The sequence below is a fragment of the Nannospalax galili genome, unplaced genomic scaffold, assembly GCF_000622305.1.
Source record: "Nannospalax galili isolate Female #2095 unplaced genomic scaffold, S.galili_v1.0 scaffold788, whole genome shotgun sequence".
In the NCBI taxonomy this organism is placed as follows: domain Eukaryota; kingdom Metazoa; phylum Chordata; class Mammalia; order Rodentia; family Spalacidae; genus Nannospalax; species Nannospalax galili.
In genome coordinates, this window is record NW_008359996.1 from 1,287,281 (window position 1) to 1,302,928 (window position 15,648).

At 46.6% G+C, this 15,648-nt stretch overlaps 1 protein-coding gene across 2 annotated transcripts; it reads left to right on the forward strand.

The window, feature by feature from the left end:
* Window positions 1-2,316: 2,316 nt before the first annotated feature.
* On the forward strand, window positions 2,317-6,405 carry Znf764 (zinc finger protein 764). 2 transcript variants are annotated; one of them, XM_029559067.1, is made up of 4 exons: window positions 2,317-2,495; window positions 3,571-4,240; window positions 4,372-4,467; window positions 4,992-6,405. In XM_029559067.1, exons 2-4 carry the CDS (start codon window positions 4,042-4,044, stop codon window positions 5,903-5,905), a joined length of 1,209 nt encoding a protein of 402 aa, XP_029414927.1. In that variant the 5' UTR covers window positions 2,317-2,495; window positions 3,571-4,041; the 3' UTR covers window positions 5,906-6,405. The 2 variants fall into 2 exon arrangements, with proteins under 2 accessions (XP_029414927.1, XP_008822069.1); XM_008823847.2 differs by lacking the exon at window positions 2,317-2,495 and having other exon boundaries at window positions 3,037-4,240.
* Window positions 6,406-15,648: the final 9,243 nt, after the last annotated feature.

Below are 15,648 nucleotides of genomic sequence, written 5' to 3' on the forward strand. Positions count from 1 at the left end.
AAGAGAACTTGTCAGGCTGATGCTGGTGACAGCTGGGGCTCTGCCTCCACACTGCTGCTGCTGACATACCACACCCAGAACATCTAGAGCAACGCCTGGCACATAAGAGGTGCCTGAGATATTTTCCTTAAAGAAGTACACAAGTATTCTGTTTCTTGAGTGATAAATGTCCCGAGGATTCCCAGAACTTAACTCCTGGGTGAAGGAGGAATAGCAGATGGTCAGAACCTCCAGGTTCTGGGAGAAGTCCACAGAAGTGGGAATTCCTTCTCGGTTCCAACTGGAAGGGAATATGAAGCCTCAGAGAGGCCTTTGAAAGGAGGCAAATGTGGTGCTGGAGAGATGGCTCAGTGGTTAAGAGCACTGGCTGCTCTTGCAGAGGACCCAGGTTCGATTCCCAGCACTTACATGTCAGCTAACAACTGTCTATAACTCCAGTTCCAGGGGAATCCAATGCAGACATTGCATTACACAGATGCACTTACATACATACATGTAGTCAATACACTCATAGACATAAAATAAAAACAATAAGTAAAAAAATGAGCAAAAAAGATAAAGGAGGCAAAGGGCTGGAAGTTCTATGCTAGACACCAGTTGTGCTGAAGAGGTGAAGTTCCCTTCATGCAGTGTATGAAATGATATCCCTGACTTTTCCTGCCCAAAGAAAATGACAGCATCTCCCTAGAGTAGAATATATTTGGATGCTTGTGGGAGCACAGAGCAAGCAGCCAAAAGGTGAAGGAAGCCGTAAATGTGAGGGAGGTTGAAAGTATAGATGGTGACATCTGTTTCAATAAAGACCTCAAGCAGGGGCAAGCTAGGGAGAGAAAGTAAGGAGTTCTGTATGTTTTACTTGCATTTATTATTTATTTATTATTTATTCATTTTATTTATTTGTGTGTGTGTGTGTGTGTGTGTATGTGTGTGTGTGTGTGTGTGTGTGTGTGTGTCTGGGGATGGAACCCAGAGCCTTGAACATGCTAAGCAAGTTCTCTACCACCAAGCTATAACTAAGCGTTAGAGTTCAGTTTGAGCCAAGCGAAATCTTCAGTGCTTGTGGGACATCCAGGCCACCCCTGGTAGGAAGAGCTGTGACTAGGTGTTCTGGCACCAGGCTTCATCTGGAGGTAAGCAGACTTCTTTTAAAGAAAAAAGTTTACTTTTATTTTAATTGTGTGTATATTTGTGTGGGTTTATGCATATGAGTGCAGTGCCTGTAGAGGCCAGAGGCGGACATTGGATCCCCTGGAGCTGGTTATGATGGTTGTTAGCCCCTCTCCCAATGGGTGTTGGAAATCAAACTTGGGTCCCTTGCAAGAGCTGTAGGGCTCTTAACTTGCTAAGCCATCTCTCCAGTCATTGTAAACAGACTTGAGGCAGGCGTCCTGCAGGGCAGGTGGAAGAAGTGTATGAAATGTATACAAAGAGGGTCCTTCTGTCCTCTCAGCCCCCACCCTCACCCCATTACCAAACAAGCTTCCAATGAAAAGGATTTTTGTTGTTGCTAGTGTTTTTTCTTTTTTCTTTTTTTTTTTTTTTTGACAGGGTCTCCATAGCCCTGGCCCACCTGGAACTATGTAGACCATGCTAGCCTCGATCTCACAGAGATCCACCTACCTCTGCCTCTTGAGTGCTGGGATTAAAGATGCATGGCACTATACCTAGTGCTATTTTTTCTTTAAATTTTTTTATTTTTGGTATATATATATTATTTTATATGTATGAATTCATGTATGTAAGTGTGTCCATGTCGTGCAATGCCTCTGGAGACCATAAGAGGATGTTGGATCTCCTGGAACTGGAGTTACTGAAGGTTGTGAGCTGCCATGAGGGTGCTGGGAATCAAAATCAGATCCTCTGCAAGATCAGCCGGGGATCTTAACTGTTGAGCCATCTCTCCAGTTCTGTTGCTGGTGTTTTTTGATACAATCTCACTATTATAGGTAGTCCAGGCTGGCCTTGAACTAGTGAGTGTCTTGCCACTGTCACACTCTTTGAGGTAAAACTGTTGTGGAGGTATGGTAATAAGATGGCGCCGAGCAGCTTAGGTGAAGGCGGAGCCAGCTGGCCAGCTTGGCACGCAACAAAAAGAGAAAGTAGTACTGATTAAAGCTTAGCCAGTGAAGGACGCATGACCACCTCGTGAACACTATGTTATGCTATGAGAAGGGCCTGCGTGCTAATACGTGACCTCTGAGCTGATTGGATGCCGGCCTCCCCGCCTATGCTATGCTTGTGGTTGTTGCCTTTAAATATTGTTCAGCCTTAATAATAAATGAGTTCTAGCTTAAAGCTACTCCCTGTCACGTCTGATTGTCCTGGGAGAGAAGGGCTGGCGAAACGGCTGACAGCGCACTTACCCCTCCTCGACCCCCATCACCACAGCCTCTTGTTCCTCTCCCCAAGACGAAGGGGTTCAGAGACCGTGGCAAGCTGTCACCCAGTTTTTTGCAAGGAGGGCACAAAAGGAACATGATGGACTATACAGTGAAGTGGGTGATGAATGAGTTCACCCTTGAGACCAGAACAGGAAGAGAGTTTATTGGCATACTGCTTCAGGACAGATAAGACAGCACCAGGAGATGCAGGAAGCAGGTTTAGCAGCCTTGGCCCAGAGAGACTCCTGTCTTAAAGTTCTGAGCCCTGAAGGAAAGTAGCACATATCTTTTATACTTTAGGCACTGGGTTACAGTGAGAAGGAAACTTACATATTGATTGGCTATCAGTACAGTTTCAAAATTAGGCAAATTACAAATTTAGAAAGAAAACAAATGTTAAAAAAAAAAATTCTCTGTCCAGGGCTGGAGAGATGGCTCAGCGGTTGCGAGCACTGGCTATTCTTGTAGAAGACCCTGGTTCAAATTCCAGCACCTAAACCACTGCTAACAACCATCCACAGCTCCAGTTCCAAGGGATCTGACACCCTCTTCTGTCTTCAGCAGGCACTGCATGACACTGGTGCATTTACACATATGCAGGCATAACACTCATACTCACACACATAAAAAATAAAAATAAATAAAATTTAAAAAATCCTTAGACTGAAAATCATTGCAGAAGTCTCCACTGAGACAAACAGAGTTGAGGAAATTTCATCAGGACACAAGACGGTCTGGCTAGCTGTGTCAAATGTTCTAACCATAAACTTGTCAGCTGAAATTTGCTGACAGAGACAGAGGGAGAAAACAAGGATTAAAAATCCATATTTCCTTAAATATTCCATATAGCTACAGTAATACCGCAAGAGGGCAGCAGGCTGGTAATAACTATAATTCCATGGGTCATGTAGTGTATTGGTTAGGATGAGTTCTTTGTGTGTAGTTTCCTGGCGTGAATTTCTCCATGGGAGTGAAGGAGGGCAGTTCAGATTAGCTGGTGTACAGTTTTAGGGTAGATGCCAGCCGTTATGTGTGTAATTTCGAGCTATGCAATCTCTGCCATGCAAATACATGGCGTCCTGGTTGATGAGAGTTCTGTTCGGGTCAGACACGCTCCGGCACGTGAAAATTCCCAAACTGGGAACCTGCTTCATTTTCTGATCTCTTATCCACGGCCTTCCCTCCACAGACTGCGGCTCCAGGATATATTGACCCGAGACAAAACAACCTAAACACCTACTTGACAGGCTGCCTGGCTCTTGCTAACCTGCAGACAGTGAGGCCCCAGAGGCGTTCGCACTCCCGGCTGCATCTCCGCCTCCTGCGCAGAGAAGTCCCCGCCCACCCGGGCCCATCGGCCGGAGACTAAGTTTTCGGCACTTGAAGATGCTGTGGCCATTTTGGAAGAGGGCTAGGAGACAATGACCCGGAAAGACCAGTGACGTCAGCCTGGGCACGGCGGCGAGGACGCACGGTTCGTGAGACCCCATCGCCACCTTATTTATGAAGGCATCCTCAGGTTCCGATTCCTCGGGCTGCTCTCCGCTTTGCGTGTTTATCTGCCGTAGTGCGTCCTCGCGGAGCTGGTTCTTGTCCCTCCTCGGCCCTAGTGTACGACCCGGGCGCGGGTGGCCCTCGGAGCCAGGCCCGGCAGGGGACGATGGCTGGCCCGGCTCCGGGGCCGGTGGTACCCACGGCGCCGCCCTGTGCACAGCCAGCGTTTACTGACCCCGGGGCGGTGAGCTTCGCTGACGTGGCCGTGTACTTCTCCCGGGAGGAGTGGGGGTGTCTGCGGCCTGCGCAGAGAGCCCTGTACCGGGAGGTGATGTGCGAGACCTACGGCCTCCTGGGCGCGCTGGGTGAGAGCCCTTGGGCCCGCGTGGAGCGTGGCACCGTGGGTCCCACACGTGGAGTGGGCACTCCTAGGTCCGGGCAGCTGGACCCTGGCTCGGCCTCCCTACAGCGTGGGTTTGCTTTCTTTCCCTCCCAGGAGGCGGAGGCGCCAAGCCAGCGCTCATCTCCTGGGTGGAGGAAGAGGCTGAACTGTGGGGTGCCGCCGCCCAGGATCCAGAAGTGGCCGACAAAGGTGAAGTACGGGGTGCTGGGCTCGTTGTGGTACTTTCTGGCGACTCTGCTTGTCTGCCTGGCAGTTTCTTCCCTGAATTACTTTCCTGGCCTAGGCCATTTGTACCTGGCCCCTGGATTCATCTAGAAAGGGGCTGTGATTGTGACCTGGCCCTGCTGAGACCCTGGGCCTACCTGACTGTTCACTGCTCCCACCTCACACCTGGTTAGCTCCTAAGCTACGCTGACTGCAGCCCAGCATCATCATTCTGGCTTCTCCACCACCCCTGTGTTTCCTTTCTGGAGGCTCATATGGCTTCCTTAGTTCTCCCTGTCAACCTCTGTCAAGTGCTTGGCCCACTGGCCTTGAGAATGTGGACCACAATGAGGCCTTTAGGATGCCCCTGCCACCTCGAACATCCATTCTTCCTGCATGCTGCAGCTCAGGTGCTGTCACCTCTCCTCTCAAGTATCCTGCTTGTCACTGGGAGGTGTTGTGGGAATCAAGGAACCTGATGAACGAGCCTTTTCATTATCTCCCAGCAGAGTCCAGACACAGGGAGGGGAAAAGACCAAGGAAAGAGGCTGAAGCACTACTGAAGACACTTTCTACCCTAGCTGAGCTGAACGTCACCTGTTCCTCCACTGCTGGGTCCCCCTGCAGCTTGGAGCTGCTGTCCAAGGCCTCTCACAAGTGTCACCCCCTTCTCCGTGCCCACCCCCCTGTCCCGAGAGCAGACCAGCGATATGGCTGCGGGGTGTGCGGAAAGAGTTTTGCTTGGCGTTCCACGCTGGCAGAGCACCTTTACACCCACACGGGGGAAAAGCCCTTCTGCTGCCCTGACTGTGGCAAGCCCTTCGCCCGGGCTTCCTCGCTGAGAAAGCACCGGGCCATACACCGCGGGGAACGGCCCCATCGCTGTCCTGACTGTGGCCGGACCTTCACACAGCGCTCTGCCCTCACAACCCATCTGCGCGTGCACACTGGGGAGAAACCCTATCGATGTGCTGACTGTGGCCGCTGCTTCAGCCAGAGCTCTGCCCTCCATCAGCACCAGCGCGTGCACAGTGGCTTGACCCCCTTCCCTTGCACAGACTGTGGCAAAGCCTTTGCCCACGCATCAGATCTTCGGCGCCACACGCGCACCCACAGCGGTGAGAAGCCTTACTCGTGCCCTGACTGTGGGCGCTGCTTTCGCCAGAGCTCTGAAATGGCAGCCCACAGGCGGATCCACAGTGGCGAGCGTCCCTACCCCTGCCCTCAGTGTGGCAGGTGCTTTAGCCGAAAGTCAGCTGTAGCAAAGCATCAGTGGGTCCATCGGTCTGAAGCTAGGGACAGTAAGGGCAGGGAAGCCAGTGAGTTGTCTATATCCCTGGCCCCTGGCCAAGGGGACCCAGACCCACCTGTGGCTTTCCGACACTTTCCAGGTATACTCCAGAAGTGTGGAGGATGGCCTTAAAAATGACAAGGCAGAGGGTGACAAATCCATCCTGCCTGAAGCCCTAAGACAGCCCAGGGATTTGAACCTCTGGCATCCTCCAGGAAGTCAAAATTTCTAGCAAGAGTTGGTCTTGGAGACCCAGTGCACTCTGAGGTGGTTAGCAGCTTGGTTTGTAGACACTAGCTCCCACTGCCCCAGGTTTTCTTGGCAGGTCTGAGGTGGGAAACTCCACAAGAACTCCAAATGGGAAGCAAGGACAGTTTCCTGGCTCAGAAATATTGAGAGAGTTAAGGTTGAAGAGAGTCAATTTAACCTGTTGCCTCTTCAGTGCAGAAGTTAAAGCTGATGGTCCTTTGTGAATTGGGCTTGCTGCATTTTCAAAGGTTAAAAGTTACTGGTCAAGAGCCTGGTGTGGTGGTATAGCACTTGGGAGGCAGAGACAGGAAGATCACAAATTTGAGGCCAGTGTGGACTACATGACTTTCTGAAGATCGATCAATAAAAAGTAGATTAAATTAGTGGTTGACATTTAAAAATCAAAGTATTTCACACACAAAAAATTCTAGCTTCTCTTTTAAAAAAAATACAAAGACTGGCTGGCTGTAGGGGCACACGCCTTTTTTAATCCCAGCCCTTGGGAGGCAGAGACAGGAAGATCACAAATTTGAGGCTAGTTTGGACTATATGACTTTCTGAAGATCGATCAGTAAAAAGTAGATTAAATTAGTGGTTGACATTTTAAAAAGTATTTCACACACACAAAAAATTCTAGCTTTTAAAAAAATACAGACTGGCTGGGCGTGGTGGCACATGCCTATAATCCCAGCCCTTGGGAGGCAGAGGCAGGTGGATCGCTGTGAGTTTGAGATCAGCTGGGGCTACAGGGAAACCCTGTCTCAAAAAGACCAAAAAAAAAAAAAAAAAAGTCAAAGATTTATGGGACTGGCAAAATGGCTCAGTGGGTGCAACACTTATGCCTCTTCCAGAGCACCCTGTAGTTTGGTTCCCAACATCAGGCAGCTCACAACTACCTGTAACTCCAGTTTCAAGAGACCCAGTGCCCTCTGCCTTATGGTGCACATAAACTCATGCATGCACACACATACACATAAATAAAAATATATTTGGGGCTGGAGAGATGGCTCAGTGGTTAAGAACACTGTTCTTGCAGGAGACCTGGGTTTGAATCCCAGTACCCACATGGCAGCTAAGAACTGTCCGTAACTCCAGTTCCAGGGGATCTGACAGCCTCTTCTGTCCTCTGCATGACACGGGTGCATTTACCTACATGCAGGCAAAACACGCATACACATAAACTAACCACATGGCAGCTATGGACCGTCCTTAACTCCAGTTCCAGGGGAATCTGATGCCGTCTTCTGACCTCTGCAGCATTGCACTACATGGGTGCACTCACATACATGCAGGCAATACACTCATACACATAAAAAAATAATATATTAAAACATATGTATATTTTAAAACTGTAAAGATTAGCTAAGCATGGCACCACACACTGGCAGCTCAGCCCTTGGGAGGCTGAGCCCAAAGAACTGCTGAGAGTTCTAGCCATTTGCCAACCCTTCCCTGAAAGCTTTGTCCAGTCCTGGAAGAGCCCTGGTCTGGGCCTTCTTAGTCACTCTAAGCTCAGCCAGAGTCTCCTCACCTTTTTGAGCTAGAAGAGATCTTTGCTTTCCTGTCCTGTGTTCAAAGATACAGTTCAGATGAGACCAAGCAACCTGCCCGAGATCATACACAGTGAAACCTGTAGCTCCAGCAGGCCTGGAACTCACCATACAGACCAGGCTGGCCTTAATCTCACAGAGATTTGCCTCCCAAGTGCTGGGATTAAAGGTGTGTGCTGCCATACCCGGCAGATTTTTTTTTTTTGGTCTTTTTGAGACAGGGTCTCCCTGTAGCCCTAGATGGCCTGGAACTCACTATGTAAACCAGGCTGGCCTTGAACTCACAGAGATCTGCCTCCAGAGTGCTGGGATTAAAGGCATGCACCACCACACCCGGCCTCGATAATGTATTTTTTTTAAAGAGACATCATCTTGGTATCTGTCCCTCTAGACTCCTGGACTCAAGTGATCTTTCAGCCTTAGCCTCCCAGGTAAATGATGCTGTCTTCACATCACTCATGAGTTCTTTCCAGGATGAATGGCCAGCACCTGAAATCTGAGCACTGGGGAGGCTGGGGCAGGAGAGTCCCAAGTTCATGGCAGCCTGGGCTACTGTCTCAGAAAAACCCAAACTAGAGAGAGGGAAAGGGAGAGGGAGAGAGAGAGAAAAGGAGTAGGAAGAGGAGGGGCGGGAGAGATAGCTCAGTGCTTCTTTCAAAAGCATGAGGACCGGAGTTTGATCCCCAGCACCCACATAAAAAAAAGCTGGGCAGCCGAAATAAGAGTATCTCTGGAGCTCCTGGTCAGCCTGTCTAGCCTAACTGTGAGCTCCAGGACAAGGGGAGATCCTGTCTCAAAGGATATAGACATAGTTCCTGAGGATGACATCCAAGGTTGTCTTCTGGCCTCCATATGCATGCATCCACATTTGCACACATACCCAAACACATAGAGGCATCCACATACCCTCAAATATGCACACATACATGCACTTAAATACGTGTGCACACAAATCTAAAATAGAAACGTATATTTGTGAACATGTAACGTTACCTATTTTTGTGAGGAGTTCCTAGTACTTCTCAATTTATGAGCTCAGACAGCAAACTTTAACTTATTCTTTAATCTTTAAATTTTACTTATTATTATGATGTGTGTGTTTGTCTGTGTGTTAGAGAACAATTTTTGGGAGTTGGTTCTAAGTTCTGTGGATTGAACTCGGCATCAGGCTGGCATGGTGAGTACTTTTACCTTCTGAGCCATCTTTACAACCCAGATTTATAAACTTTAAAAACCATATTTTGAGCCAGGTATGGTGGCGCATGCCTTTAATCCCAGCACTTGGGAGGGAGAGGCAGGCAGATATCTGTGACTTCAAGGCCAGGCTGGTCTAAGTAGCAAATTCCAGGTCAGCTGGGGCTACAGGGAGATCCTGTCTCAAAAAGACCGAAAAACAAACAACATCCCCCTTCCCCCCATATTTTGGTGGCTTGGGATGTTATTTCCTCTAGCATCTTCTTTAATCATTGCAAAACCAGACACTATCTTGAACTCCTCCTGCCTCTACCTCCAAGTGCTGGGATATGGGCGTGCACCACCAAGCCTTGTGGTTCTTTAAAATCAGGACATTATTGTGGAAATGTTTGCGAATATCAGACTCTAAACTAGCTCGTCTTTTTCTTGTTAATACTGGACCCTCTTTGTTCTCCTTTTTCTCACCCTTTTCTCCCACTTTTTTTTGTCCGTTCCATACTGCACAACAAAAAGGTTAAGGAATGATAATAGATGTTCCAAGTAGTGCTTGTGAGGCTCCTGCCGTATTTCCAGCAGATGCTATTGAATTCCAGTGTGAACCGTTCTTCTGTGTAGAGAATCCCCACCAAACTCTACCTGCTGGCTGTGCGCTTCTCAGCCATAACCTCGGCTCTTGTGGCAGCCATTGTGGAATTGCAGTTCACCTTTATTTTACTTACTAACGGCCCCAAAGCCCAAGACGATTGGTGCTGGCAGTTAACGTGCCAAACAAAAGTCATAAAGTGCTTCCTCTAAGTGAAAAGATGAAGGCCGTGGACTGAATATAGAAAGAAACAAAAACCGGGCGTGGTGGCACAGGCCTTTAATCCCAACACTGGGGAGGTAAAGGCAGGAAGATCTCTGCAAGTTCAAGGTCAGCCTGGTCTAAGTACCAAGTTCTAGGCCAGCTAGGGCTACAGGGAGACTCTGTGTTAAAAAGAGTAAAAAAAGAAGGAAAAAAAAAAGTGAGATTAAGATCAGTGGCAACTGCCCACTATGGCAATGCACATCTGAGATCTCAGCACTTGGAAGATGGTGGCAAGAGGATCAAGAGTTCAAGGTCAGCCTCAGCTACACAGACAGTTTGAGGCCAGCCGGGGCTAGGTGAGATGCCTCAACAAACAAACAAACATACAAACAGAAGCTGGGGAGTTGACTTACTGGGTAAAACTTGCTGCATAAGCATGAGGACCTGAGTTCAAATCCTCTTAGTAAGTTCTAGGCCACCCTGAGCAACATGAGACCCTATCTCAAAGAGAGGGAGAAAGCCAGGTATGGTACTCATGCCTGCAATCCCTGTACCTGAGAGGTGGATGCAAGAGGATTGCTATGAGCTCCAGGCTAGCTTGGGCTATAGAGTGAGACACTTTTAACAAAATAATTTAGAGACAGAAACATCAGAAGATCCATACCAGCCTAATCCATGTTGCAAACCTGTGCCGTTCTTACTTATCCCCCAAGCATTGTACCATCTCATGTCACAAGGTATCTATAGTACAATGAAACATTTTGAGAGAGGACATCCACATAACTCACATTACTGTGTATTGTGATAATTCTTCCATTTTATCATTGGTGTTAATCTCTTCCTGTGTCCAAATTATGTGTTAGACTTCACCATAGGTATGACTCTATTAATATATATATATATTTATACATACATATATATATAGTAGTGTTTGATATTATTCTTCACCTTAGGTATTTCCTGGGGGTATTGGAGCATAATCCCCTGTGGTACAAAGTAATCACAGAACCATCCTAAAATGGACATTTGTCATTTAGTAGTTATGCAAACAACAGATTGGGAAATTTTGAGGGTGACATCAGCTTCTTCCCTTTCACTTTTAGTGTACAGACAGTATTTTCTTTTTTAAAAAATATTTTTTTGTATTTTATATGTATGAGTGTATTGCTTGCATGTATGTGAGAGCACCCATGTCATGCAATGCCATGGCGGTCAGAAGAGGGCTTCAGATTCCCCTGGAACTGGTATTAAGGACCGTTTGTAGCCGCCATATGGGTGCTGGAAATTGAACCTGGGTCCTCTGCAAGAGCAGTCAGTGCTCTTAACTGCTGAGCCATCTCTCCAGCCCCTATTTTCTTTTTATTTATTCATTTATTTACTTAATCTTTTATTTTATATATATGAGTATTACGCCTGCATGTATGTGAGTGCACCTGTGTGTTGTGCTGTGCCTGAGGAGGACAAAAGAGGGTGTCAGATCTCCTGGAACTGGAGTTAATAGGTGGTTGTTAGTCACCATGTGGATGCTGGGATTCAAACCTGGGCCTTCTAGAAGAGCAGCCAGTGCTCTTAACCGCTGAGCCATCTCTCCAGACCCTGTAGGCAGTATTTTCATGGAGACTTTCTGAAAACTGAAAAGGGGTTTTTACTTTTTAGGGGATTAAGAAAAATGAACTGAAATCTCCATAACCTAAAACACTCTAAGGGCCTTATGAGATGTTCTTTCTTTGGTGCTGGAGATCCAGTTCAGGGCCTTGAACATAATAGGCAAGTGACTCACACACCCAACATTATTTCAATTACATGCTCCAGAGGCACATCTCTGGAGATAAAATGAGAAAAGCATATTGAATAAGAGTATGATCGATTGATTTTTATTTCTGGACAAACACTTGAAACCTGGTAAACATAAGCAGCACAGAGTCACACACATACATGTAAAGAAAAATTAATTTTCAGAACAAAACAAAAACCTTTTGGGTCTAGGAAGATGGCTCAGTTGGTAAAGTGCTTGCCTTGAAAACACAAGGACTTGAGTTTTAAGAAATTATTTATTTATTTATTTATTTTATTTTTTTTTTCGAGACAGGGTCTCCTTGTAGCCCCAGCTGTCCTGGAACTCACTATGTAGACCAGTCTGGCCTCGAACTCACAAAGATCTGCCTGCCTCTGCCTTCCAAGTGCTGGGATTAAAGGTGTGTGCCACCACACCTGGCCTGTATTTATTTATTTTTATTTTATGTGTATGAGTGTTTTGCCTGTGTGTGTGTGGAAGTGCACCAGTACATGCAATGCACATGGAAGCCAGAAGACGGCGTCAGATCCCCTAGAACTGGAGTTACAGATGATTGTTAGCTACCATGTGGGTGCTGGGAACTGAACCTAGGGAGGACCTGAGTTTGACACACACACACACACACACACACACACACACACACACACACACACCCCAAAAACAAAACAAAACAAAAAAACAGGTATTGGGGCCCACACCTGTAATTCCAGTGCTGGGGAGGCAGAGATGGGAGGATCTCTGGGGTTTACTGGCCAGTCAGTTTAGCTGAATTGGTGAGCTTCAGGTTCAGTGAGAGACCTTGTCTCAAAAAATAAGGTGGAAAGTAATTGTGGAAGGTACTTGTGTTGAGCTCTGGCCTTCATGTGCATACACATGTATGCACATGAACACATACACACACATACACCACACACACAACAATAACAGTAAAGACCCTTGACATATGTGGGTGCATGTGTGCTTCTGCTTCTTCCTCAATCACACTCAAAAATTACTTTTTGAGAGCAGGCTCATGAATTCAGCTAGGCTGCCTGGCCAGCATGCTCTGGGATCCGCCTGTCTCTGCCTCACCAGCACTAAAATGAAAGGTATGCACTGCTGTGCCAAGCTTTTTACACAGGTGCTGGGGATCAGAACTCAGGTCTTCATGCTTGCAGGGCAAGTACTTTACCAACTGAGCCATCTTCTCAGCCCCCCAACATTCTAGAAGCAGAGAGAGGAAGATCACTGTAGGTTCCAGGCCAACCAGAGCCATAGAGTAAATCCCTATCTCAAAAAATACTAAGTCCAGTTGTAGTGGTGCACACCCTTAATCCCAGCACTTGGAAGGCAGAGGTAGGTAGAGCTCTGTGGTTCTGGGAACAGCCTGGTTTGCATAATAAATTTTAAAGCCTGGCATGGTGGCACATACCTTTAATCCCAGAATTCAGGAGGCAGAGGCAGGCAAATCTTTGTGAGATTGAGGCCAGCCAAGTCTACATAGTTCCAGACCAGCTTTAACTACAGAGAGACCCTATCAGAGAGAGAGAGAGAGAGAGAGAGAGAGAGAGAGAGAGAGTCCTTGTTAACAAAGCTAGAGGTATGAGCACTTTTTCCCCTGTAGTGTTTGGCTATCTGTCCTTCAGCTAGACAGAAGGCTTTCTGTTATTTAGTCATTTGTTTTGTTCATCCATCCATTCATACCTCTATACCCATTTCTGTGCTGGGAGCTTCCTTGTCTCTGAGTTTGAGATATATGAGGCAAGAAGAAAACCCAGGAAACTTATCACCATGTCATCTAGCCACTCTGTTTCTCTCTGCATATTTCATGTTTATGTCGTATACAATGGCCAAAATTTTTAGTTGCCCTTAGCAGGAAGAATTGGGAAAGTATGTTTACTTCATCTTCCTAAAACTAAAGAGAGAGAGAGAGAGAATATAAGCCCATGACCAAGCAGGATTTCTGGAATACAAAAATTGTTTAACATAATTCAACACCCAGCTCTCACCTCAAAGGGATTAAGAAATAGTTTATTGTAAGGCAAGTATTTCATGACCCTGATCTAGGAATATGGAGTATGGAAGTAGCTCTGTGACATATTAGTTACAGAAGAAAGTCATAAACCAAGGCATTTAGCTAGCACATTGGGGCCCTCAGGCAGGCAGATATCAGCAGGTGGAAAAGCTCTGTGCAGGCTGCAGGTGCTGATGACGCTATTCCTAGCTTTTGAATTCGTGGGAATGAGCTGTCTGTTAAGAATACATTTTAAAGGTTTTGGTAATGTAAATATGTGAGGTCAGACAAAGGGGTGGGCAATGAATAGCCCAAGATAATTTGACTCTAGAACTGCAGTATTTTAACACCACAGTTGAGGTCAGAGGAGGACTTACATGAGTTGTTTCTCTCCTTCCATTATGTGGGCCCTGGGGCTCTAACTCAGGTCGTCAGGCCTTGCAGCAAATGTCCTTACCTACTGAGTCATTTTGCTAACCCTATTATTTAGTATATTTATTATTTTAGTATTTTTCCAATCCTTGATAACTGTACTGTGTGATATTTTGAAGACTCATTTAATTCAGAAACACAGGCTTATTATTATTATTTTATTTTATATGTATGAGTGTTATGCATGGATGAAAGTGCACCTGTGTCATGCAGTGCCCACAGAGGACAGAAGAGGGCAACAGATCCCTTGGAACTGGAGTTATGAGTGGTTGTTAGCCACCATGTATGTGCTGGGATTCAAGCTGGGATCTTCTGCAAGAACAGCCAGTGCTCTTGACCTCTGAGACATCTCTCTAGCCCTGAAACATGGGCTCTTTAGGCATATAAGTCCGCCTATTGTTATCAGTAATTGAGATTTTCCATAAAATTCTCATAGACCATTAGCCCCTGCCTCTGCACTAAGAAACGTTGGCTATTATCCCTTAACTAATTTGGATTCGCTCTATATTAATATTGTATATTGTTATAGCCTGTGATCCACAAATGCCCCAAACAGACAAACAGGTGAATCTAGAGAAAGAAAGATTTTATAGCCAGGCTACACTCTTTCCTAGAGGGTCCAAGTGCAGCCCTGAGTCTAAGCACTTTGGCTCTTTTATACTAAACTTGTTTCTGGGCAAGCAAATGGAATACAGAAGCCAATCATTTAGCATTAAGCTTGGGCAAACATTATCAAGGAAGTACGTAAGAAATCACAATTTTCCATCCAATTCCCCCACCATGGAACTAGCTTCCTCTTTTTTCATAAACTGACATTATTGATCTTACTGTTATTCTACATTGTCTTTACTGGTCACAAAGTTCCCTTTAGGGGGGGTTTGTTTATAGTAATTGCATCTTAGGAACCTCTAAATGTTGTGGGATGCTTCTTGTGCAGAGAAACTATAACCAGGAGTGAAAAGTTTAAGTTCCCAAGCATACAGGTCTAGAGTCCCCTTAATAATTTCTATTCTATTAATCAACAATTACTATTTTACAGAAGCAAGCCAACCATAACCCACAGAAGCCATAAATCGGCAGTTAGCAGGAGCACTCTAGGATGCTCTGGCCTGTTCCCAAGACAATCAGGGTCCAGTTTGCATGTGTTCACATATCCTGGGCCAACTGCCTGATAACTTCAGAAACTAGAGTCAGCCTAAACTTTAACATGGTGTAGATATGGTCAAGAAGGTGCCCTATTACATACATAATCCTTGTTGAGTTAAATGTAGGCTCTTTCCCACTTTAAGTGTGAGAACAGTCCTACATAGTTTGTCTTTTTTTTTTTTTCCTTTTTGAGACAGCATCTCTCTGTAGACCCAGCTGACCTGAAACTCGCTTTGTAGACCAGGCTGGACTTGAGTTCACAGAGATCTGTCTGCTCTACCTCCCAAGTGCTGGGATTAAAGGTATGTGAGTTTCCCATTTCTCCTTTTCCTCTACTTGAAATAACATTCTCTCCTCTCTCTCTCTTTCTTTCTCTCTCTCTCTCTCTCTCTCTCTCTCTCTCTGGCAAGCACGCTGGGCTCTCCGGGTCCCTGCAAACACTCCCGGAATGGCACAGTGGGTCCGCGGGCTTCTCCGCCATGCGCCTGGAGGATGGCGGGTCTGGCCCCGCGGGCTTCTCCGTGTCTCTGTGGGTCTCTGCTGCTGGAGCGTTGTCCAGCCGTGTTTTCGCCCTTATTTCACCCGTGTACTTTCCTCAATATGCGAGTTCCACCGGCTGCTGGACCACGCGGGAAAGTACGGGGCAGCTGAAGCTGGGTGTCCGTGAGTTGATGACAGAGGAATGCTGCCCCCCGGGGAGACTAGATTGCAGGCAGGAGACACAGACTC

Bases quoted from the DNA above. Each gene is read 5' to 3' on its own strand.
- Znf764 (XM_029559067.1), top strand. From the start codon at position 4,042: ATGGCTGGCCCGGCTCCGGGGCCGGTGGTACCCACGGCGCCGCCCTGT. The intron at 4,241-4,371 runs GTGAGAGCCCTT...TTTCCCTCCCAG, and splicing joins CGGCCTCCTGGGCGCGCTGG to GAGGCGGAGGCGCCAAGCCA. The intron at 4,468-4,991 runs GTGAAGTACGGG...ATCTCCCAGCAG, and splicing joins TCCAGAAGTGGCCGACAAAG to AGTCCAGACACAGGGAGGGG.